The sequence below is a fragment of the Lampetra planeri genome, unplaced genomic scaffold, assembly GCF_965212315.1.
Source record: "Lampetra planeri unplaced genomic scaffold, kcLamPlan1.2.h2 scaffold_1015, whole genome shotgun sequence".
In the NCBI taxonomy this organism is placed as follows: Eukaryota; Metazoa; Chordata; class Hyperoartia; order Petromyzontiformes; family Petromyzontidae; genus Lampetra; species Lampetra planeri.
This window is the reverse complement of record NW_027613724.1, coordinates 9,381-33,525: the sequence shown is the minus strand read 5'-3', so window position 1 is coordinate 33,525 and position 24,145 is coordinate 9,381. Positions and strand designations below refer to the sequence as shown.

General features: G+C 42.5%; 1 protein-coding gene across 1 annotated transcript; it reads left to right on the top strand.

Annotated features, from left to right (window-relative positions):
* The first annotated feature begins 2,920 nt into the window (after positions 1 to 2,920).
* LOC144738481 (clathrin heavy chain 1-like) lies at positions 2,921 to 22,903 on the top strand. The gene is given in 38 exon segments (XM_078621495.1): positions 2,921 to 2,935; positions 3,484 to 3,691; positions 4,088 to 4,090; positions 6,826 to 7,094; positions 7,246 to 7,407; positions 7,512 to 7,625; positions 7,821 to 7,994; positions 11,978 to 12,175; positions 12,252 to 12,437; positions 12,439 to 12,453; positions 12,611 to 12,763; positions 12,905 to 13,027; positions 13,436 to 13,463; positions 13,466 to 13,572; positions 13,659 to 13,682; positions 13,684 to 13,824; positions 13,948 to 14,128; positions 15,122 to 15,285; positions 16,531 to 16,656; positions 16,734 to 16,876; positions 17,024 to 17,258; positions 17,351 to 17,473; positions 17,554 to 17,699; positions 17,783 to 17,966; positions 18,065 to 18,257; positions 18,775 to 18,866; positions 18,868 to 18,933; positions 19,020 to 19,292; positions 19,374 to 19,511; positions 19,513 to 19,692; positions 20,318 to 20,449; positions 20,535 to 20,645; positions 20,721 to 20,891; positions 20,988 to 21,183; positions 21,186 to 21,208; positions 21,428 to 21,448; positions 22,618 to 22,693; positions 22,770 to 22,903. Coding segments are annotated over 38 exon segments (5,028 nt in total).
* The last annotated feature ends 1,242 nt before the right edge of the window (positions 22,904 to 24,145 follow it).

The window sequence follows — 24,145 nt, the reverse complement described above, 5'->3', positions numbered from 1 at the left end:
TGGTTTTGTTAAAATATGGCACATAGGACAAATTGGTGTTTCTGTTGGTGTTGTTGGTTTGTTAGCAGGGTTATGAAGAAATGATGATGCCTTTTGAGCCAATTCCTTTTTGAGACAGATTTATTAAGAATAGTTTTAAGACTAGATTTGTCAAAGGTCTCCCATGAATAAAAATGCAAAAATGACACTTTCCAATTGAAATTGGGTGAGTTGAAATTAGTTGTATCTTTTAGCCCAGCACACATTACATTGTGGCTATTTGCTATGTAGGTACACTGGTTTTCCAAATATTACTGTTCAAAGTTGGCACATTGCACTTTGAACTGTACTTGTAACTGTCCAGCTGATATCTTGTGACAGCCTGGTGAGGTTAAAGATAACACTTAACATTCTGCAGCACTGTCTGGAAGATAAAGCATTGAGGAGAAACGGGGAACTGCAATCCCAAGACCAACCAAGCACAACTGGCCTGTAGTGGAGATGGATGGGTTTCAGAGGTGCACGCGGTTGTTCTTCTCCCCTCTTTCTTTATCAAACAGTAAAGTGGCCCTCTCGCTCCTAACCCCTGGGCTGGTCACATGTCATCAGTCACATGGTTGTGGAGCACTAGGGCAGCCTGTTGTTTCAGTCCTTGTAGACAATGACTCCCTGGTTTCCTGTTGTGGAACACTGCTATGAAGTGCTGCAAGCCTCAGCACATTACACAGCACATCCTTCCCTGCTCTGCCTTGAACTTAAAATGTGCATGGCATTTTTTTGTGCTGAGCAAGATGTTGCTTTCCTTTTCGAAGAAAAGATTGAACCTGTTAAATCAACAGATGGACTCCTTTGGGGTTTTCAGGAATATTTCAATTCAGCCTCATTAGTATGACTTTTCTGAGCGTGACACAGTGCATTCTGAGCTATGTGACTTTCAGCCTGTTACATCAGAACAGCAATACAAACTTCATCTGGCACTCTCAGATGAATTGGATATTCATGTTGCGGAACCTTCACAAAAATACTGATTTTTGGCACCAGTGTGAGATACTTGTCTGATGACCGAATCATTTGCACGGACACACTCAAGAGTCCACATCCTGAAAAAAAATCCAAATGGAGGAAAGAATGGCTTGCTTGGAAATGAGACAATGAGATGCATATTTCATCATTTGTTGGCATTGTTTAGATGAATGTGCTTTTACACACACATTAAGATATCCAAACACTAATACTACATATACAGAATATGACCCTTATGTCACGGTGTGTGGTATGTTCTGGTAACTGGTTACAACTTAAGGTTACTTTCTGAATATTTATTACAACTTGATTGGTTGCTGAAACAAACAAAATGATGTAGCGTTAGATACACTAAATAAGATACATGGTTTGACTTAGATGTTGACCTATTTTGATAATAAAATAGAGTAGATTATTATATTTGTTGGTGATTTGATAGATTCAGTGGCTTTGCAAAAACAACTGCCAATGTAATATTGTGCTAACAGCTAAGCTAAACCAGCTGCACAACATCAGGCCAGACCATGCAGAACAATTTTCTGCATTGGTTGTAGTTCCACTGGTTTGACCTGCCCTCACCCAAATTCTTCCTCATTGATGTCACAGCAGCTTTAGCTCCAGCTGTGCTGTACTACTTGGCTTCCCTGCAAACAAATGTGACAAACAAAACTGTTCCAGCATTACAACTACTACATGTGTTTGTTTTTGAATGAAGTAAATTGTTCATTGCATTTCCAACCTGCTGCTGTTTCCTGTTATACCAGTGGGATTCAACATGAATGAAAGGCGTTACTACAGGTTAAAAACTAAATGATAGCAAGACAAAAAGTGAAATGGAGACAATTAATGTGTCTCTGGCAGAACAGAGGATAACCCACATTGACTGCCTCATCTCACTTGGGTTTATGTTATTACTGAGAGCATGTTGATTTGAGTTCAGCAGTTCATGCTGCTTCCCTTTGTCTGGGCTTTGAATAAATGCTGCCGGAGTAAACAAGACTTCCTTACTGGACAATGGCAGCAATAAGTGGCGTGGGAGCTACAAGGATTTTTCTAAATGATGTCACCCTTTACATGAATAAAAATAAACATTTCACTAGTTCTTTTAGGTCCTTTATCGCAGGTGTCACTGAGAGGGAACCAGGTTACACTCCAGTGAAAGAATGTGGGTGGGACAGAGCGTGGGGAAGGGTGTGTCCTATCATTGATTAAAGGTGTTCCTATTTTGTTGAGTAATTCCTGGAACTGAAGCTAATTTCTTCTGTGACACTTGATAAGTGTATGCTATTTCACACATCTGTCCTTCATGAAGACACCTGTTAAGTATGATTAAGTATAAAAGGGCTTGCGACAAGCTGAGTCTCACCACTGGGCTGAGGCATTAGGAAGGTATACTACTTTGAGCTAACAAGACCAGACTGAATGAGTAGAGAGCCATAACTAAGGACATAAAAAGTACATGATAAAAATGAATCACTGCTAGTCAGTATGGTTTGCCTCGAAATTAAGTTGTCTTATACAACTGCATCACTCATACTATTCTGTGTATTTTTTATTGATTCCCTTGTGGGTATAAGTGTGATAAGAAATGTGGTGTATTGGCATATTGAAGTTTCAACCACAGCTTGTACTCAGTTCCAAAGTAGCCATGGAATCATAGGCTTGCCGCTCACGCCCAGAGAGGTTTTGGACCGACCATCTGCTGTCTGTGCCTCAGTAGGTAGTGCTTTATAAGGATTTGTGTAAGGCAGGAAGGCTTGCCTGCGAGCTCCCTTGGCTGTAAGCTGGACAGTGGAGCCTCCCTCACTTTAGAGTTGCAAAGCATGTCACCCCTTGTGCCAAACAAAAAGTTTGCACATTTTGCACAGTTTGTATGGACATTCGCATAATTACTTACCTGACTGGGACACATGAAATCATGCAGGCTTACATGGTAGGCTTTTGTGGTAGACGTACATGTTGACATCGAAGTATTCCAGCCCAGTTCATTACTCCACTCCCACCTGCCTCCGACACTAGTGTTTCTTCCTGGATTTATGACACATACATGTAATGTTGCGCGATTGTACGTGTTTTCACCACTTGTCGGTCATGTGACTGACGGACCAGAGCTGCGACGCACTGGAAACGCATCCGGTGAGGATTGACAGAGCGCGGCTGACGGAGCAAAGACGGATCGGAGACGCAACGCACAGGCAGCCGGTGTAAATCTAGGGTCATTGTACTGTACACAGCCCTAACACTGTTTCCCAAACTCTGTAGCTGTGCTACAACCAATGCAAGTCAGTTGCCTACTGTATGATCAAAGCCGCTGAGCAGACCTCGTGGGTAATAACGGCATTCGAAGTGAAAGCAGCAAATCGCTCTGAAATGGCAGCCAAGATTTTTCTTGTTTTCAAATGATGTATAACTGCCTTTCTTTGCAGCCCATTAGTGTTCAACCTAACGTGAACTGTGTTTTTTATCCCCCTGCTCTCTCAGCTCCAAAACCTGGGCATCAATCCAGCCAACATAGGCTTCAGCACCCTAACCATGGAGTCGGACAAATTTATCTGTGTCCGGGAGAAAGTGGGGGAGCAGAGTCAGGTGGTGATTATTGACTTGGCTGACCCAAACACACCCATTCGCAGGCCCATCTCAGCTGACAGCGCCATCATGAATCCTGCCAGCAAAGTTATTGCACTTAAAGGTATGATAGCATATTTGCTTCACAGAGGAGATATTTATTTGGATCACTATAGCAGTTACCTGAAAGAATTTTACTAACAGTGTATAAAATATTTTTGAACGTGTTGCATTGAAGGAGCCTGCAGCACTCAGCTTTGACATATTACTTTAATGTAAAAACATTATCCATTTAATGATTTAGAGTGTTTAGGAATTATTTTATCTATTTGTGTCCACATACATTCAGCTTCTTAAGTTTTCATTGTGAAGCAATTGTATTAGCAATTTAGAAGCATTTGTAAATATTCAAATTAGCATTTTATTTTCTGTTCAACATCCATGATTGCTTTGACTTTTTGTTTTTTGTTTTTGTCTTTTGTATGTTTTTCCTTTTTTTACTGCTTTCTTATGTTTGCAGACGGTGAGTTGAATTTAACTATTTCATTGTGAATGTAAAATCCTGTTTTCAAGACTTTTTTTTTTTACAAGTAAATGTAGTAAACACATTGGGATTTTATTGTAGTTTCTGTTTTAAACTACTACTTGATGTCTGGAAATTCTTTCACATCAAGACAAAAAAATACATCTTCATAAACAGGATTTAGCTTTCACATCCTTATAGCTTGCTGGCATTTCATCATTTATTAAGTGATTTAGAACCTGTTCACACGTGGTAATACTGTTTTCTTAATTGATTTTCAATTTCCATATTCACTCCAAATTCATGCCAACTTCCATCTGTGTGATGCCATAATTGCCTACACCTATTGTCTCTTGTTTTTACTATTCATCATTCATTCGTTTAGTAACCTTATACACACTTGTGATTGACAGTGCTGGGGATGTGTAATGGGGATGAATCATGGCTGATCCGCTTTGGCACAGTTTTAGCTGCAATCGGGACATTGACATTGGATCACTCATACCTCATTTGGTGGGGATCTGAGCCACACATTCTTTTAGCAATTTGACCATTAAAGGACAAGATAAGTGACTGTCATTCACAACCCATATTAATGGTATTAATACACAATGACTATAAATATCTAACTGAGGGACTTTGAGCCTTCTCATTGTGATTGGATCACCCAAGAACCATGTTAATGACAGATTTGAACAGGGCCTTAGTGTTTACTTAAACCACCTGCATGTGAAGTTTTCTCGCATCGACTCGTAGTCTGTGAAGGAACTTGATTGGTATCAAGTAGTAGTATTGTCTACTCATGTCAATGTGTAATACGTAGTCCTAGACATGAAGTGGACCAGAGTCTTCTGAGGCTAGCATGTGATAAGGGAAAGTATTAAGTTTTAAATCAGACAGACACATTTGAGGAGCAGTCATCATCTAGTTTGAAAGTCATCAACCTTGGGCATCCAACTGTGTTCAACTGAAGTTTTAAGCAGCTAACCAGATATTATTGCAGGTGTAGTTACAATCAAGCTGGTGCTATTTTTCACAATGAGGGAAGTAAGATTGATGTTTATTTAAATTTTATTCTCGCTGCTTTTAATATTGTGTGCTTGTGTGTGTGCCATGGTAGTACAGTAACGTTTCTGTGCTGAACTTGGCATACAAATCTAAGCAGGCGTGACCACTGTGCTACTAGCATCACTGGACATTATGCTTTTTGGATACCGTAATTGTTACATGGTCCTCACCTGAAGGATTGGTTTTCAGTAAATCACTGAAAGACACTCTTAACTTGATTTTGTTATTAAGAAGATGCACACACGAGCAATGGACAATCTTACGTAGACTTTAGCTAGCTTGACCTGTGTAAGGTGTGTTCTGTCTACCGTTAAAAAGGAGGAGTTCTACAGATTGGCAAAAGTCGTCGTCTTGATCATTTTGTTCCTGATGAACCGCCCCCCAACCCCCCAACGCACACACATCTTACCGTCACTTTCTTCTTTCTTGCTCAATCTACCATAATCCGACTGCTCAGCCAAGCTTGTCATGTGACACAATATTAATACATCACTTTTGTAACAATGTGAGAACGATGGACACACACACATACAGCTGATCTTTGGTTGAAGAATCCTTTTGCTTGCTCTTTAAATTATGGCTGCTGCTGTAAGTGGTCCAATGGCCATGCTGCTTTATGTACTCAATCTTGTGGTTCAGCAGTGAAAACATGATCTTGAAAATTGTGCTAACACAATGGTCTTTGTTTTTTTTTTTTGTTTTTCTCACTCTGGTAATGTTTATTGAATAATGAGCAAACAAGGTGGTCACACTGCTTCTTAACAAAGCTTCAGCTCACTAAATTAACTAATAAAACAAAAAGGCAGGTGAGTGGACTTGTAGTTTACCTCTAGTCTGTTGTGCGAATTTGGGAAAACGTATTTATCTTAAATTTTCGATCATAAATCAGTACTTATAGGATATCATAATCTGCTTAAGATTTCCCCCTCCCCCTATACTGTGCGTCAGTGTATGTTTTACTGTTCCACTGTGATATACTTCATTCAGATGCAGATGTGTTTGCCTTTTTTGTGAGTTGTCATGTGTTTCCAGCTTCAACCCTCTAGCTTCTGCTGTGTCTTTGTCTTTTATGGCTCTTGATTTGATCGTTGGGCTACGTAGTCGGACATTACAGTACACAACAGCACAGTCAAATAAGATCAATCCTGTGTTTGTTTTAGTGGGTATTTTTGAAATTTAAATACATACTTACTGATATGCCAAAGAGGTACGTTATGCCTGCATTCAGTCATTCACAATCACAGATCAAAAGTGGCACCAAAAGAAGCTCTTCAACCTGTCTTATACTCACTGGACAGCTCAGCTCCTAATACACATTGAAATCAATTTGGTTCTACCTGGAACAGAGTTTGACCACTCTAATATGTATTCTTATTGGCTGTTAAAAATGAAAATAGACGTGCTTAAGGTCCTCATGATTGAATTGAGATGTAGCCTCCAACTTGACCAAAATGCTCACGTTTTAGTTTGCTATTTAGTATGCCATTTCCGACTACAGCATGTACGGCCTATCTATCAGTCATGGCATTGTTGCCTGATCTTTGGTGCCATGACCATTTCTTCAAATTTTGTTCTTCTGTTACATTCCTTTTTTGTGGGTTGTTGCTCAGAAATTTTAACAGTCCTTTTGGGACCCGGCTCCTGCCCTCTGTCTTTCATCCTTCTAGCCGGTAAAACCCTTCAGATCTTCAACATTGAGATGAAGAGCAAAATGAAGGCGCACACCATGACAGACGATGTTACATTCTGGAAGTGGATCTCGCTCAACACAGTCGCACTTGTGACTGACAATGCTGTCTACCACTGGAGCATGGAAGGCGACTCGCAGCCTGTGAAAGTCTTCGACCGACACTCCAGCCTGGCAGGCTGTCAGATCATCAACTACCGCACTGATGCGAAGCAGAAATGGCTCCTACTCATTGGTATCTCAGCCCAGGTGATTTTTAGCTAAGGTTTTTCAATATGCTAATTTTAGAGCAAAAGTGTGAGTTCACTGGTGAGGAATGATTGACTCCATAAACAGTCATATTTTTATCAGAGCCAGTGAGTTTGAGTATACTGATGTGTGATTGCTTTGCCCTTTTCAGCAAAATCGGGTGGTAGGAGCCATGCAGTTGTACTCTGTAGATAGAAAGGTCTCTCAGCCCATTGAAGGCCATGCTGCCAGCTTTGCCCAGTTCAAGATGGAGGGGAATTCAGAAGAGTCAACTCTATTCTGCTTTGCTGTCAGAGGCCAGGCTGGCGGGAAGGTGATTGTTGACAAAATGCTAAGAAAAAGGGATCTTAATGACCTATGTTTTTAAAAAAAAAACAAAAAAAAAAACTCTGCTGGCCTATTTTCACTTTAACGCAGTTGCACATCATCGAAGTCGGTACCCCACCAACTGGAAACCAGCCATTTCCCAAGAAAGCAGTGGATGTTTTCTTCCCTCCAGAAGCCCAGAACGACTTCCCAGTGGCCATGCAGGTTTGCATATTCACATTCTCAACCAACAGGCTCACACATAGTGGGAACAATAAACTGATCTATATGACATTTGCCATATTACTAATGAAATTTCCTGCGCTTTACTATAGTGTGACAAAATATCCCCTAGACATAAAAAACATACCATGATAAGTATGTGGTGTGGTATATAATGTGTCTATCTTTTTTTGACAGATAAGTTCCAAGCAGGATGTGGTCTTCCTGATCACCAAATATGGCTACATTCACCTGTATGACCTGGAGACTGGCACTTGCATCTACATGAATCGCATCAGTGGAGAAACCATCTTTGTCACTGCTCCGCATGAGGCCACCTCAGGCATCATTGGGGTCAACAGGAAGGGACAGGTAAGACTGTCAGTGTGCATCCTGCTCAGGAAAATCAAACTCATGTTAAGCATCACTGCCCATTCTCAGTGATAGGAAAGTAGAATAATAAACCCTCCACATCTCATTATAACGTAAGCTGTACCTCAGTCATAAAAGACGCTACACTTACAAACCTAAGTTATAAACATGTTACATACTTCACACATGTACTTCAGTCAGCAGTAGTCACATGTCCGGCAGATCTAAGGCAGGTTAATATATGGAAATTAGCTGAGTAAACAGCAATGTTTGAAGGGGAAAAAAACCCAAAAACATCTTGGTTGTTTGCCCAGAAGCATCATAAATAATCCAAGGTGTAGCTTTCCATTCAAAGAGAGTGGAGAGGGTTGTGTCTCACTGCTTTTGTAAACCTGAACAGGAGAGGGACACTGAATCCAGCCAGCTGATAAACAATCTTCTTGCCAGGCCACACACCACATGAATAATTAAGGGAAGGGAGGAAAGCTGATCTAAGGCAATGACAGCCAGAGCAGTGCACTATCTGTGTGTGTTCACATGCACACACGTCCACAGCAGTAGTGATCGAAGACATATTAGGCCACTGCCTAGTCTGCTCTGTGGTTGGTTACCAACAATATTCGTAACTTGATACTAAGTCACACACTGCAGTAATAATATAAGCATATGGCTCTTTTAAATCCAGTGTGCTATTAGACCAACATCTAGACTTTGAATAGATTGTTGAATGCAACAGAAAGAAGCTGCTGTGTCCTCCCGTTCATGACTGGTGTAGGATTATATATCAGTGTTTCAGCTTTGAGTGAAGCTGAATATTTGTGTATTCTAGTGAACAAAATAATGAACAAAGATCTCCAAACGGAGAGAATACCCTGTCACTTCATTATTCAGTTTTTACAATACCAGAAATTTGGTAGTTGGTACTAGCAAGGCTCGAACATGCGATTGTTTTGGGCACATGTGCCCAAAATTTTTAAGAGGGCTTTTTTTACTACGTCGCACTGGTGCACCTGATGCTGCCCGGGTGAAAAAATAAATTTCTCTCTTCAGAGCATCATCTCCCAAATGTCCTCCTCTGACTGAACTCACACTACTGGATCATATTGTGGTCTAAACCAGTAAGAGACCGACTGGGGCGGGTCTGTTCACGTGCGTTTAAGCGACCTGAGCGCCAGCAGCGGACTGAAACAAAAAAGAAATCAAACGCAGTAAACAGAGGGAACATGAAGAGAGGGAAAGACATTGGCATTTATTTCATCAAGAAAAGTAAGCCTACGGTTTAATCCAGTGCCACTAATGAGTCCCGGTCCCTCAGCGACAATAGCAAACTCTGAACCAGAGGAGACAGAGTCAGGCACTGACACTGAAAGGAAAAAGCCCAAACTGTATTCGCTCAGACAGGACTGGATGAGGTACGATAAGGAACTTAATCCACTGCGTTGACTGTAACCCTGGATTTACACTGGCTGTGTGCGTTGCGTTGCGTCTCCGATCCGTCAGCGTGCTGCGTCCATTTACACCGGATGCGTTTCTATTGCGTCGCGGCTCACGTGACCGACAAGTTCGCGCGGTGAAAACACGTATAATCGCGCGAAACTTTGTGTATGTGTGATAAATCCAGGAAGAAACACAAGTGTCTCCGGGTGGAGAAACAGAGGAGAGTCGGACTTGTGTTTGACTTTTTTTTCAGTGTTTTGTGCTTTTACCATGGGAAAGTAGCTTGTTCGTAAATAAATACTCTTAATAAATATACTGTGTTGAAAGTACTGATGAAATAGTGTGAAATATGATCTGCCGTCAACGTCGAGCGTTTTATTGTGAAAAGTAACCGGATATTTATTTTGTTTCTGTGTTGGACTTCCTGCCCTGCTCGATGGATTTTGTGCCAAATTTATGCGTCTCAGCTCCGGCATCCGTCAGAAATAGAACCTCTGTGTATTTTCGACACAGCGCTCCGGACTGACGGAGCGGAGACGCAACGCACACGCAGCCGGTGTAAATCCAGGGTCTGTATGTGAGTGTAGTCAGAGCCTGGCTGGTAATAATGGATTTGTGAGCGGGTCAACAATGTTTCACATCGAAAACTCTAAAAAAGCACAACATGTCAAAAAAACACACCCTTTGCCGTGACAAGTGTGTAGAAAAAGTGTCCCCCCCTCCCAGCTGCATTTCAGCAGCAGGCTGTAATGATCAGGTCCTCTGAGTAGGTCACTTTAAGTACAAGCACGAAGAATTCTTCTTATTTTGCTTAATGTTTTAGATTGAAATTGTTAAATTTTTCTGCACGTTATTCATGTTTAAAAATCATTCACAATATATGATTATCAGTTATGGAGAGCAATTAAAAGGTGACCATATGGCATTAAAGGCGATGCAATGAAAAATCTGGATGCACCTAAATTTTGTGTGGTGCACCTAAAAAAAAAAAAAAAAAAAAGTTAGGCGCACCAGTGCAACCAATGCAAAAAGTTAGTGTGGAGCCCTGACTAGTCCTGTGTAGTACTGAATATCTACACCATCAGCAATCCAATGAATTATTTTCAAAACATAACAATTATTTTAATAAAAACCTGCTGTGCACCCAGTCTGTCTACATAATGTTGCCAATTAATTGACTGTTTTGTACCATCAGCTTCATAATAGACCACAAAATATTTTTGTATTCCAGTAATAACACATGAGACCTATAAATTTCAGTGTTTTGCTGTGGTGCAGCCAGGAAAATTCCTGTCATGCTGGCTCGTGTGTGTTTTGTGGGCATCCCTTCATTCAAGAGGGGATGGTGTATCTGGGCTTGTGTTTTGCAGAAGTAACTGCATAAACACCATGTTATATGTTTCTTATGTAAAATAATTTTGGTTTACAATGAAACTGCATTACCAAGGTATCACCACATCACTCTGCAATCCCCTCCATTTTCAAATAATTAGCTATCAATCTCAGCGTTTTGTCAGCTTTGTCAAAACTGGGCAAAAAGACTGGGCCTTTCACATGAATGTGACCAAATAAGTTTTGAATATGCATATTCTCAATCTAGAATCCTCTAACAGAATCTAGCACACTGCCTGTACAGCTCACTGACTGCAGCATCAGGATCTCTGATACTATGACTCAGGTCAGCGCGTGTGTGTGCGCAATGCTGATAGTTTGCACCCAACCACAGAGGAAAAGCAGTTGAAGCAACACCGCAAAAGGGGAGAAAGGGCCCAGCACCCTTTAGCACATGACTTGGATTGGGAGGCGCAGTCTGGCACCCTCAATCCTCTTAGCACTGGTCTTCCCATGTAATCACAACCCTTGTCTTATCTTAAGCATGACAGAGACCTGTGATGTTTGTCAAATGTGTTGACAGCATTCTAAGCACTGTGTTTACGTATTGAATCATGTTGTTTGAGTATTTGTTGAATTGGCAGTAATAGGTGAGTATTAAGTCTCGCTCATTTGTTTGAAAACTTGACGTGATGATTAGCTTATTTTTTTATTTATTTATTTAATATTTTTTATTTTTAATCATTTCTGTCTATACCTCAACTAGTCCATATATATTATAGTAATCGCCCTTTTTTTAGTAACGGTAGAGTGAGGTGTCCTCAGCCGTCTTCAAAGCTCCTGCTCTTACCTGCTCAGCTGGTTAGCAGAGGGGATAACATTGGCTCTCTTTCTCCTCAGCAGCCCCTACCTTCTTCATGCATTCAACTTCGCTCTCCCATTTAGTTGCTAGACTGTTCACAAAAGGCATGTGTTACTCTCATCCACTCAAAACACATTTGCATTCAGTAGCCAAAACCCAAAGCCAGACGTGCTGCCCACGTGCTTTGCTCACTCAAAAATTCTGCCGCACAACATTAACTGCCCTACACTGACAGTGCTAGACCAGATATTGTTCACCGATTGAACCTCGCTTAACAAATCAGTTTGACATTCCTACATGACATTTATAACAAGATGCTTATGTTGTGTAACATTCCCCTCATGTCACCCAGGTGCTGTCTGTGTGTGTGGAAGAAGAAAACATCATCCCGTACATCACTAACGTGCTGCAGAATCCAGATCTGGCACTTCGCTTAGCTGTCCGCAACAACCTTGCTGGTGCTGAAGAGCTCTTCGCACGCAAGTTCAACAACCTGTTTGCAGCCGGCAACTACTCTGAGGCTGCCAAAGTGGCTGCCAACGCACCAAAGGTACAGCCCAACTGACAACCGCATTATATCAGTAGTTTAGTTGTTCTTGCTGTTAAGTTTACCATTTCTCTCCCAGGGTATCCTGCGAACCCCAGACACCATCCGGCGGTTCCAGAGTGTTCCGACTCAACCAGGCCAGACTTCTCCCCTGTTGCAGTACTTCGGTATCCTGTTGGACCAGGGCCAGCTCAACAAATTTGAATCCCTGGAGCTGTGCAGGCCTGTCCTCCAGCAGGGACGGAAACAGCTTCTGGAGAAGTGGGCTGAAAGAGGACAAGGTATTCAAGATACCAGCCAATCACAGGAAGAGCCTCTGAGTTTGTTCACACGACTTTCCTATTGTTTTTAGTTTAACTGAGGCGTCGCATGGTAGACATTCAAAGCCCAAGGTTCAGAATAGCATCCAGTAGTGATGTTAGTTGTCTTATCTTTCAGTTGGAGTGCTCAGAGGAGCTTGGGGACCTGGTGAAGGCTGTGGATCCTACCTTGGCTCTCAGTGTCTACCTGAGAGCGAATGTCCCCAACAAGGTCATTCAGTGCTTTGCAGAGACCGGCCAGTTCCCCAAGATTGTCTTATATGCCAAGAAGGTACTTCTATCAATGTATTGCTTAGGACGTGACATTGATCCAACATGAAGTATTATGCATGACTTATAAAAACTGAGGTAAAGATGTGTCTCTCCAGTGCCATAGTACTCGGTTGTAAAGTAGATCTTCTAATTCCTTCAGGTTGGCTACACTCCAGACTGGATCTTTCTGCTGAGGAATGTGATGCGGATCAACCCAGACCAGGGCCTGCAGTTTGCCCAGATGCTGGTGCAGGATGAAGAGCCTCTGGCTGACATTACGCAGGTTAGAGAAAGAGAGCATGGATTAAATTCATCTCAACGTCTGTTGCTTTCCAGTACTCCAAAGGAGCTTGACTGTTTTTTCTCAATCCCAGTGAGTGATTCAACCGAGTCACAAGACATGTCAAAATCTGTGGACCTCTGCTGTCCTGTAGTGCAGAGGAAATGCAGTGCACTTCCTGCTTTTCTTCCGGACTCCGCATAATCTGCTGAAAATGCTGCATTCACAATCGCTTAGAGCTCTGCACGGCCTGATAACACTTGTAGTGTGGAAAGCACAACGCATGAAAGTCTGTCACAAATGTCAGTGTTCCATTGAAGCTGAGGGACACTGGCTGTAGGAGATTTTTTTTCACATTGTGATATTAAAAACTGTTATTTTAACTTCTCTTGTCTGTGTCTGCATGTTCAGATTGTGGATGTCTTCATGGAGTACAACCTGATCAGCAGTGCACCTCATTCCTTCTTGATGCTCTTAAGAACAACCGACCATCAGAAGGTCCGCTGCAGACTCGCCTGCTGGAGATGAACCTCATGCACGCCCCACAGGTGGACACTCACACTCAGTGGTAAATTATCAGGACTGGGATTCATTTCATCTAAGAGATTTATTTTGTTGCGTTTTTGTGATGTAGGTTGCCGATGCTATCCTGGGCAACCCAAATGTTCACCAACTACGACCGTGCACACATTGCCCAACTGTGTGAGAAAGCAGGACTCTTGCAAAGGGCGCTGGAGCACTACACTGACCTGTATGACATCAAGCGGGCTGTGGTGCACACACACCTTCTCAACCCAGAGGTTAGAGGCTGTACTTCCTTCTGTGCAGATGTTAACTGTTTGTTGATGGTTCAGATTGACTGAACCATAGATGCTCCTGTTGCACATTATCAGACCCCGGCTAACATTCTCTCATGTCCTCAGTGGCTGGTGAACTTCTTCGGTTCATTGTCAGTGGAGGATTCTCTGGAGTGCCTCAGGGCCATGCTGTCAGCCAACATCCGCCAGAACCTGCAGATATGTGTCCAGGTGGCTTCCAAGTACCACGAGCAGCTCACGACACAGTCCCTCACTGAGCTTTTTGAGTCCTTCAAGAGTTTTGAGGGTGAGATGACCAATTTCATTCAGACATGCTACCTCAGTTGATGGCTGAATCATTTTCAGTTTGTCAGTACAATTTAAATTTTTTTCCCTTTTTTTCTTAAGTTTTCTATGTTTTCCACTTAAATACATCTGTACATCTAAATACAATGTCCCCTAACAAACAATAAAGGAAGTAGGGCAGAGGAGAGGACGGATGATCAATAGACATTACACAGCAGCCTGGAGGTGATTACTTCCATTGTAACACATTTGCCAGAGTGCTCCCAAAACCCATCAACCCAGCTACAACTCGTACAAAACACATCTAGTCTTCTGAAAACAGAAAACATATATACTTTTACCACATAGAATAGAATAAAGTAGAAAAGTACTTTAATCATCTTGAAATTCATATGTCACAGCGAAAGAACAAAGTTAAAAAGAATTACTAGCAAATCTAGAGAGAGAATTGACTAAACTAAACTTAACGTATTTTACAAACAGACCTTTTAAAAGGGAATGGGTAAAGGGGATGTTTTTTAATAAATACATATAAATATGACTGCACAGTATGTTCAGTTTCAGTGAGCAGTGATAAATATATCCAGAATAGTTACACTTTAATTACAGTGTTTCTCTGACGTAGAGGTGACCTATTGTAGAGTGCGATGGTGAACGGCAGCAGTGATTTCCTGTAGCGTTCTTTGTGACATCAGAGCTGAATGAGCTCCGTTGTCTCCATAGTGGGTCATGAAGGTCATATTCCAACTGTCATATGCTTTTATTTATTTGCTGTAACTTAAATTTGAATAGCGTATTTAGATAACTTTTTAATGTTAATATTATTCATTAAAACTCATCTGTTGTCACTGGATTACTAGAGCATATAAGTTGGCAACAAAGAAGACATGTTGATTGTATCTGGATTTATTGGAGTCTCATTTTTGCCATTAGATATATTAGAAACATGCATGCAACCTCTAACTTAACACAACTTTCTGTCTGCATCTTTCAGGTCTGTTTTACTTCCTGGGCTCTATCGTCAACTTCAGTCAGGACCCTGAGGTTCACTTCAAATACATCCAGGCTGCCTGCAAGACTGGCCAAATCAAAGAGGTGGAGAGGATCTGCAGAGAGAGCAACTGCTACGACCCAGAGCGCGTCAAGAACTTCCTGAAGGTAAATCATCAAGGACTGCTGGAGTGATGTGAGAGGAATCAAACACTCACATTGAACTGCTTTTCTTCTTGTTGGACTTTTGTCAGTTTCTCTGCCTTTGTAACGTGTTCCTTCCTGTTTGTAGATCTGTTTGAGAGAAATACTTTTTTTTTTTTTCCCTTTTTTTTGTCGCACCATTGACAGCCACCTACCATTCCACTGCAACAACTGCTATAACCATAGAATAGAATAGAAAAAGAATGCATGTTTGACTCCTGTTAGATTGTCATTTCAATTGATTTGCTTTGCTTTCTTTGGTCAAAAACTGTTGAACCAACCGTCCTGATGGCAGTAAATTATCTCTTGTGCTTTTCTTCTTTTGTCTTTGGAATGGCAGGACATGTATCAGGTAAATCTATCCTTCCCCCACAGTCCAGGATCTTCCCCTTTTCTTCTTTCATTCCTTCCCTTTAAGTGTAGATAAAGGATTGAAACTGGGATTTGTATGGTTGTGTATATACGTGTAATATACACCACAATCAATACACAGATTTTTAGTTCTAGTCTTTTGACTGAATTATGTGTAAGTGTGACAAGCAGGTTTCCGGTACTTTGTATTTGGGATGAATGAATGAAGGATGAAGACGTACGTGTGTGTGTGTGTGTGTGTGTGTGTGTGTGTGTGTGTGTGTTTAGTGAGTAGTTCTGCAATAGGAGCCTCTAGTCTGTGCAGCATGTCATTGGAGAACAGGAGGTACACAATCCCAGTTTGCTAATCCTGAGTGATGGCAGCAGTGCGTCAACACACCATAGCGTTTTGGGACTGAGGGATTATTGGTGATTGTTGACCTCACAGCCGCCAGCTTTCTGCCTGTTAATGAGAAAGAAAGCTATTGTAGATTATTTAGACGTCTTGTTCCTTCACTCAACTGTGACACTAAATCTCTACCTTCTAATCATCTTCTGGCCTTCTAAAGAATGTTTTGTCCATTTGTTCAAGTGACGAGCCTGTTTCCCCCATACTGTATCAAATGTGTGTGTCCTAAACCAGATGTGGAAGGTTGACTTTGATTCAATCATCTTACCAGGCATCAACACAATCAGACCTGTAATATGTCTTTTAAACAGGTGGATTGTATATAAACAAGTTCAAAAAGGTGCTTCAGATGTGGTGGATGTTTTGTGGCTTGTATAAGGTTTGCTGGGTTTTTTTAGGTATTCCATCTTGTTGACATTTTTCCCCTCTGTGACATGTGTGACTGACAGGAAGCCAAGCTCACAGACCAGCTGCCACTCATCATCGTCTGTGACCGATTTGACTTTGTCCATGACCTGGTTCTTTACCTGTACCGTAACAACCTGCAGAAGTACATTGAGATCTACGTTCAAAAGGTAAGGCTCATTGGAAAACATGAACAGGCATTGTGAAGATTGAGTTCACACATCAGTTTGATTGTTCCATGTTTTAGGTGAATCCTAGCCGTCTGCCAGTCGTGGTTGGGGGTCTCTTAGATGTCGACTGCTCAGAAGATGTCATTAAGAGTCTTATCCTGGTGGTCAGGGGACAATTCTCTACTGATGAACTGGTTGCCGAGGTGGAAAAGAGGAACAGGTGTGGAACTCTCCCACCGACTATGTATCTGTATCTACCAACACGCATGTTTTAAAACACTGACACTATAATATAACATGGAGCCACAGTGCTATTCTAGTCTGAGGGAGTAAAAAAAGTAATCTCCCTTTTTTTGTCATCTTAAAGACTGAAGCTGTTGCTTCCCTGGCTGGAGTCTCGCATCCATGAAGGCTGTGAGGAGCCTGCTACCCATAATGCCCTGGCTAAGATCTACATTGACAGCAACAATAACCCTGAACGCTTCCTGAGGGAAAACCCCTTCTATGACAGCCGTACGGTGGGGAAGTACTGTGAGAAGAGAGACCCCCACCTGGCCTGTGTGGCCTATGAGAGAGGGCAGTGTGACCAGGAGCTGATCAACGTGAGGCTCAACTTCTCATCCTCCTCCCTAAGTACCCAAATGTCCCTTTTCAGTCTGTCCTTTTACAGTAACATTGGCTATTTTCCCATCAGGTCTGCAATGAAAACTCCCTGTTCAAGAGCTTGTCTCGCTACCTGGTTCGCCGCAAAGATCCTGAGCTGTGGGCCAGTGTGCTGCTGGAGAGCAACCCCTACAGACGACCACTCATTGATCAGGTAAAGTAATCTCAAAACGAGTTCCATGTGACTGTATGAAGACACCGTTGCTCCTCTAAGCTTTAACCTTTGGCTGTCAGGTGGTGCAAACAGCCCTGTCAGAAACCCAGGATCCAGAGGAGGTGTCTGTCACGGTCAAGGCCTTCATGACTGCTGACCTGCCCAACGAGCTCATTGAGCTGCTTGAGAAGATTGTGTTGGACAACTCTGTCTTCAGTGAACACAGGTGCTTTGCTGTAATGTTTCCAATTTTGAGCTCAGTTAGTTGTTGCATGCTGACCTTTGTGTGTCTTTGACTCTCGTCCATAGAAATCTGCAGAACCTGTTGATCCTGACCGCAATCAAAGCTGATCGCACTCGTGTGATGGAGTACATCAACAGACTGGACAACTACGATGCCCCTGATATCGCAAACATTGCCATTAGCAATGAGCTGTTTGAGGAGGCCTTTGCCATTTTTAAGAAGTTTGATGTCAACACATCTGCTGTGCAGGTGAGGCTTTTTTTTTTTTTTTTTTTTTTTAAAAAAAGATCAGTTACATGAAAACTGTGTGTGAAACAGGTTTTGATTGACCAGATTTCCCTGCATAGGTGCTGATCGAGCACGTTAGCAACCTGGACCGGGCCTATGAGTTTGCAGAGCGCTGCAATGAGCCGGCGGTGTGGAGCCAACTGGCCAAAGCACAGCTCCAGAAGGGCCTCGTGAAAGAAGCCATAGACTCCTACATCAAAGCTGATGACCCGTCTGCGTACATGGAGGTGGTACAAGCTGCTGATAAGAGCGGTGAGCATGAACCTTAGCCAGTTTATATCAAACTGTCCAATCCACACGGGTGTTCTCAGGTTTCTGTTTCCCAAGTGAACAAAATAAACTAGCAAAACCTCAAACTACCAATGCAGATCTGAGTCTGTCAGCGCATCTCACCATATGACTAATCATCTCTGTGTGGCTGATATACTCCCATCGAAGACCTTTCATGGAAACAGAGGATGACAGACGAAGAATGAATTTATATCCTCTTCTTAGATGCTGAAATTAACCTTTAACATTTGACTTCCCTTTGACTAATGAGATCCTTGTTTACAACTGCCAACGGGCCTCCAGGTCATAGCCAACCACGTTTAGTTTGCTCACAACAGCAAATTACTTAGGTCATAAAACACCAAATACCTAACAACAAATGCAACATGACAAAGCGCACGATGTGCATTTCTACATCACGAAGAGAAGAGAAATGACTTAGGTTGAGATCAAGCAGAAATATACATGTGGACTGATCAACAGGTTGATCTTATTTTAGGTAACTGGGAGGACTTGGTGAAATTCCTTCAGATGGCCCGTAAGAAGGCCCGCGAGTCCTATGTGGAGACGGAGCTGATCTTTGCTTTGGCCAAAAACCAACCGCCTGGCTGAGCTGGAAGAGTTCATCAATGGACCCAACAATGCTCACATCCAGCAGGTCAGCTGCTTTCATAACGCAAACGTTGGTAAGTAAACTGTCTGATCAAGAATGAAAAGAACTGAATTTTCGTTTTTGCCCTGTAGGTCGGAGACCGCTGTTATGATGAGAAGATGTATGAAGCTGCTAAGCTGCTGTACAACAATGTCTCCAACTTTGGTCGTCTGGCTTCGACTCTGGTCCACCTTGGCGAGTACCAAGCAGCGGTGGATGGTGCCCGTAAAGCCAACAGCACCCGCACCTGGAAGGAGGTGTGCTTCGCCTGCGTGGATGGAACCGAGTTCAGACTGGCCCAGATGTGCGGCCTCCACATCGTGGTGCACGCTGATGAACTGGAAGAACTGATCAATTACTACCAGGTAAGATGGACATTTTTATTCCAGGTCAGTTTGAGTAAATGACATACATCCTGTATCTCACACGATCCTCCATCCTCTCAGGACCGAGGTTACTTTGAGGAGCTGATCACCATGCTGGAGGCGGCACTAGGCTTAGAGCGCGCTCACATGGGGATGTTCACAGAGCTGGCCATCCTTTACTCCAAGTTCAAACCACAGAAGATGAGGGAGCATCTGGAGCTTGTTCTGGTCCAGAGTCAACATCCCCAAGGTGCTGAGAGCAGCAGAGCAGGCGCACCTGTGGGCCGAGCTGGTTTTCCTGTACGACAAGTATGAGGAGTACGACAATGCCATCATCACCATGATGAACCACCCGACAGATGCTTGGAAGGAAGGACAGTTCAAGGACATCATCACCAAGGTAACGTAACAATCCGTCAGTCTTCAGCGTTGAAATGGTACAGACCCTCTGCAGAGGCCCTGCGCTGTCATGAATATTTATGCTCATGACAATGCACCGATTTAACACAGAAGCATAATTTGGGCCTTACAGGTCAGCATATGCTGAAACGTTTGTCTCACTGGAGACTGATTTCAGTGAAATTACTGTATTGAATGTTGGGCTTAAGAACTCTGCTCCGGACCCATAACACTTCGTCCTTCTACTAAGATCATCCTGCCATTTGCACTGACATTATTGTACTACCTGCACTCTATCTGTAAATCTGTATATGTGGAATGACATGTGGAATTTTTATCGTTCTGTACATTTTTTTACATATTTTTTTATTCTTTTTCATCTATCTTAGCCTATTGCATGCTCTAACTGTACAGTATAGGTTTTATATATATATATTTATTTTTATCATTATATGTTACATGTTGCACGCTAGCACCGCGTTAAATTCCTAGTTGTGAACCTCTCACTGACAATGGCAATAAAAACAGATTCCGATTCTGGGATCTTATGATTTCTGACTAAACCCATTTTAAAACGTATATCAGTGTAAAATCCTGACACTTGCTTTTGTCTGCCTCCCTTGTAGGTTGCAAATGTGGAGTTGTACTACAAAGCCATCCAGTTCTATTTGGAGTTCAAGCCCTTGTTACTGAATGACCTGCTCATCGTGCTCTCGCCCAGACTGGACCACTCCCGTGCTGTGAACTTCTTCAGCAAGGTACACTTTGAAGACATAGCGTTGTTAAAAAAAAAAAAAAAGAAAGAAAGAAAGAAATGGAATTGATGTGATTGTGTGTTCGCAGGTGAAACAGCTGCCACTTGTTAAGCAGTACCTGCGCTCAGTCCAGAACCACAACAACAAGTCGGTCAATGAAGCACTTAACAACCTGTTCATCACAGAGGAGGACTATCAGGTTAGTGAGCGCCGTTGCTGCTGTCTTGTTTACAGAAAGTCGTTTTTTATTCTATTTTTCTTGTCGTGATCTCAGGCTTTGAGGACATCAATAGATGCCTACGACAACTTTGACAACATCTCACTGGCCCAGCGCTTGGAAAAGCACGAGCTGATTGAGTTCAGAAGGATTGCTGCGTACCTCTTTAAGGGCAACAACCGCTGGAAGCAAAGTGTGGAGCTCTGCAAGAAGGACAAGCTCTACAAGGTGTTTATTCCTTCAACATGCACAGTTGTGATCCTCTCCGAATGTGAGATGGTGTGGAGATGGACTCTGACCATGCCTGAACCCTTCTCCCTGTAGGATGCCATGCAGTATGCATCAGAGTCCAAGGAACCAGAGCTGGCCGAGGAGCTGCTGTCCTGGTTCCTACAGGAGAACAAGAAGGAGTGCTTTGCTGCCTGCTTGTTCACATGCTATGACCTGCTGCGGCCTGACGTGGTGCTGGAGACCACCTGGAGACACAACATCATGGACTTTTCTATGCCATACTTCATCCAGTCATGAGGGAGTACCTCAGCAAGGTGGGTCACAAGTAATAAAGAACTAGGACACCACAAATGTTCAAACCCACATATTAGTTTATCATGTGCAGACCGTGAAAGACGTGATCTGAACCAGGACCGGAGTCCATTTGTAGGATTGGTCATCTGATCATGTCATCAGGATCATAGTTAGTCATTTTCTCTCTAATAATCCATTGGGAAGTAACTGTTCTGTTTTATGCTGCACATCTCTTGCAGGTTGATGCATTTAAGGAACAGGTGACAGTTGCCAGCTGTGGTTTTGATTTTAGCTCAGAGGACTGCTGCCTTGTGTGTGCGGGCGTGCGGGCGTGCGGGCGTTGCGCGCGTGCGCGCGTGTGTGTGTGCATGGTTTAAGTTCTTAACATGCATTGCACCCCCTTTCAAACAGAAACATGCAGATTTACGATCCATTGGAACTCTGAGGCGACATTCAAAGGGCTTTATGTTGTAATTGTATTGATAGTTCCTGTCTGTACACTGCAGTACTTTTGGAACAATGTAGGTATTCAGGGTGTCACAGCTTCAGCTAAATCATCTCCAGACCTCCATGCTTTAGATAGATGAGCAAGTGACTGCGACCACACAGATAAAACCATATGCACAGACAGAGACATACAGGAGCTGGCGTATTTATAGCTCAGACAGCGTCAACCAATGTGACTTTTGCAGTCCCCTGTGTAATTGTTTTACTGTGTAGCTGCCCCATGCATGTGTGAATGAAACGTGGTCTGCTCAAAGCTCCGTCCACCAAGCTGTGTCTGAAGGCTGCAGCCTGTTTGTCACTGCCAGTGGAGCCGACACCAACAGCATGTGTTTATGGTGGAGCTTCGGCCTGTCGACAATGAGCTGCTGTTTTCCTACAGAGGCATGTGGAGGGCGAATGTGAGACCTGAAAATGGTGTACCACCTGGTGTAGACGTGCACTGCTGAGCTCTGACCTGTAGCTGCCGATAACAGCGTCATGCTCATTTAGCGTTTGATGCATCTGCTTTATTTCTGTTTCTTGCTTTGTTTGGTGAAGAACTTTGGGGAACTGCAGAGATCTCTGCACTTCCCTACAAGTGAAAAACAGTGTATTTAAAATCACTTCTGCATTATATTTAACTGGCTTAACAGTGTTGTAAATATTTCAGGAGTGTCTGAATGTGGTCAGACTGTTCTTTGGCTGTTAGTGGAGACACCATATCACTTTAATTTTAATTCTCAGTCCTCTTCAAACATGTCACTTATTTCGTTTTTAATTTTATTTCCTTTTTATTTCATTTTATTTCCTCAAATTTTCATTTCTGTATTCTGATCAGGAAGCCTTGGACTATTCTGAATAAAAAGCTCCTTTTATAACTTGTTTAATTTTACAGCTGGAAGTACTGAAAACACACTGTAAGTACCTTGTCTTTGTCTTCCAGGTTGATAAACTTGAAACCTCAGAGTCGCTAAGGAAAGAGGAGGAACAGGCAACAGAGACACAACCCATCGTCTATGGTGACTGTGCAGTTCATCTTCAATAAATCTAACAGATTGTCTGGGGACGGGGAAGTGACATCTCTGTCTCCTGCAGGCACACCCCAGCTGATGCTGACTGCAGGTCCCAGCGTACCAGTGCCCCCACAACAAGCTTACGGCTACGGCTACCAGGCGCCTGCAGGATACAGTCAGCCCACAGCTCAGCCAGGCTTCGGCTACGGCATGTAAAGAACCCACCCCTTCTCTCCACATGCAGGCTGGAGCTGCCATCCATCCATCGCCCACAGTCCTTCACCAGACCATGATCGTCCCTGCCCGCTCCAGGGAGCTTGGGATAATACAGACACCCCCTGCTCCTTTGTTTGTTTCTTTTACTTTTTAAACTATGATGAAGGACTGTTTTGTTTTCAAAGAAAAAAGTTGAATCACAAAGATAATTTTCTCACATTCCGCATCGACTAGATTAATTTTTGTCTATTTTATTTGAATGGGAAATGGTTTATGTACAATGGGGCGGGGAGGCTTGTGGGAAGAGCTAGACCTCTTCTCATCTCAAAAAGGTCTGTTGTGAAGCATCTGATTTGCACTCTGTAGTGAGAAGACATTAATGTAGAACCTCTTCCTTTTGATGTGTGAGCAGCTTCTTCTGTCCGACTGTAAAATGCATTTAATTGTTGTATATTCAAACATGAAAAAAAAGCGTGTTCTTCTATATTTGAACATGAGGCCGCTGCTTCCAGCCACCATCAATCCTGAAATAACTAAACACACATTTCAGGGCTGATTCCTGAAGATTAACTCCACGACCATTCTAAGAGAAGGTGCATCCTTTCAACAAGTCTATGCAGGACTTTCCAGTTACATTAACATTCATAGAGTTCCATGATCTCGACGCTTACGTGAGACCAATTCCACCTCAGGAGGAACTATAGACCGGGTGTTTTCTAACATGCCCCATCTATTGCTGTGGTTTGCTTTTTCTGGATATAGTTTTAGGTCACTGTTCTCCAGTGTGCAGGAGAGATAGTTCAACTGTTTTTTTCCTGTCGTGTCCTGTGGAGCATTGCCTTTAAACTGCTCAGCTGACCCGCTCACCTCCCCATTCAGAGACTCATGGGACTTTATTTCAATGGCTTATGTATAAGAAATCAATCATTAACCCCTTTGAACTTATATTCTTATCTAAATTACCCTCAATTAAAATTGTGCACTTAACTACTTGATTGTGCATATTCAGGAACATGATGAAACAGCGGTTTTGTTTTCCACTTAAAAATAAAGGCTTCTGGTTTGTCAAGAACTGTCTAATTCAGTCATTTGTCACCCAATCTTACACAACCACGATGTGGCCTTGAAGTTTGATATTGTACCCAATGTGATGACACTGCTAAAATAACTTGTGCTTTCTAAACATATTTCGAAACAAATTTTTCATTTGAATAAACTTAGTTTCACAAGTTCTACAGTTAG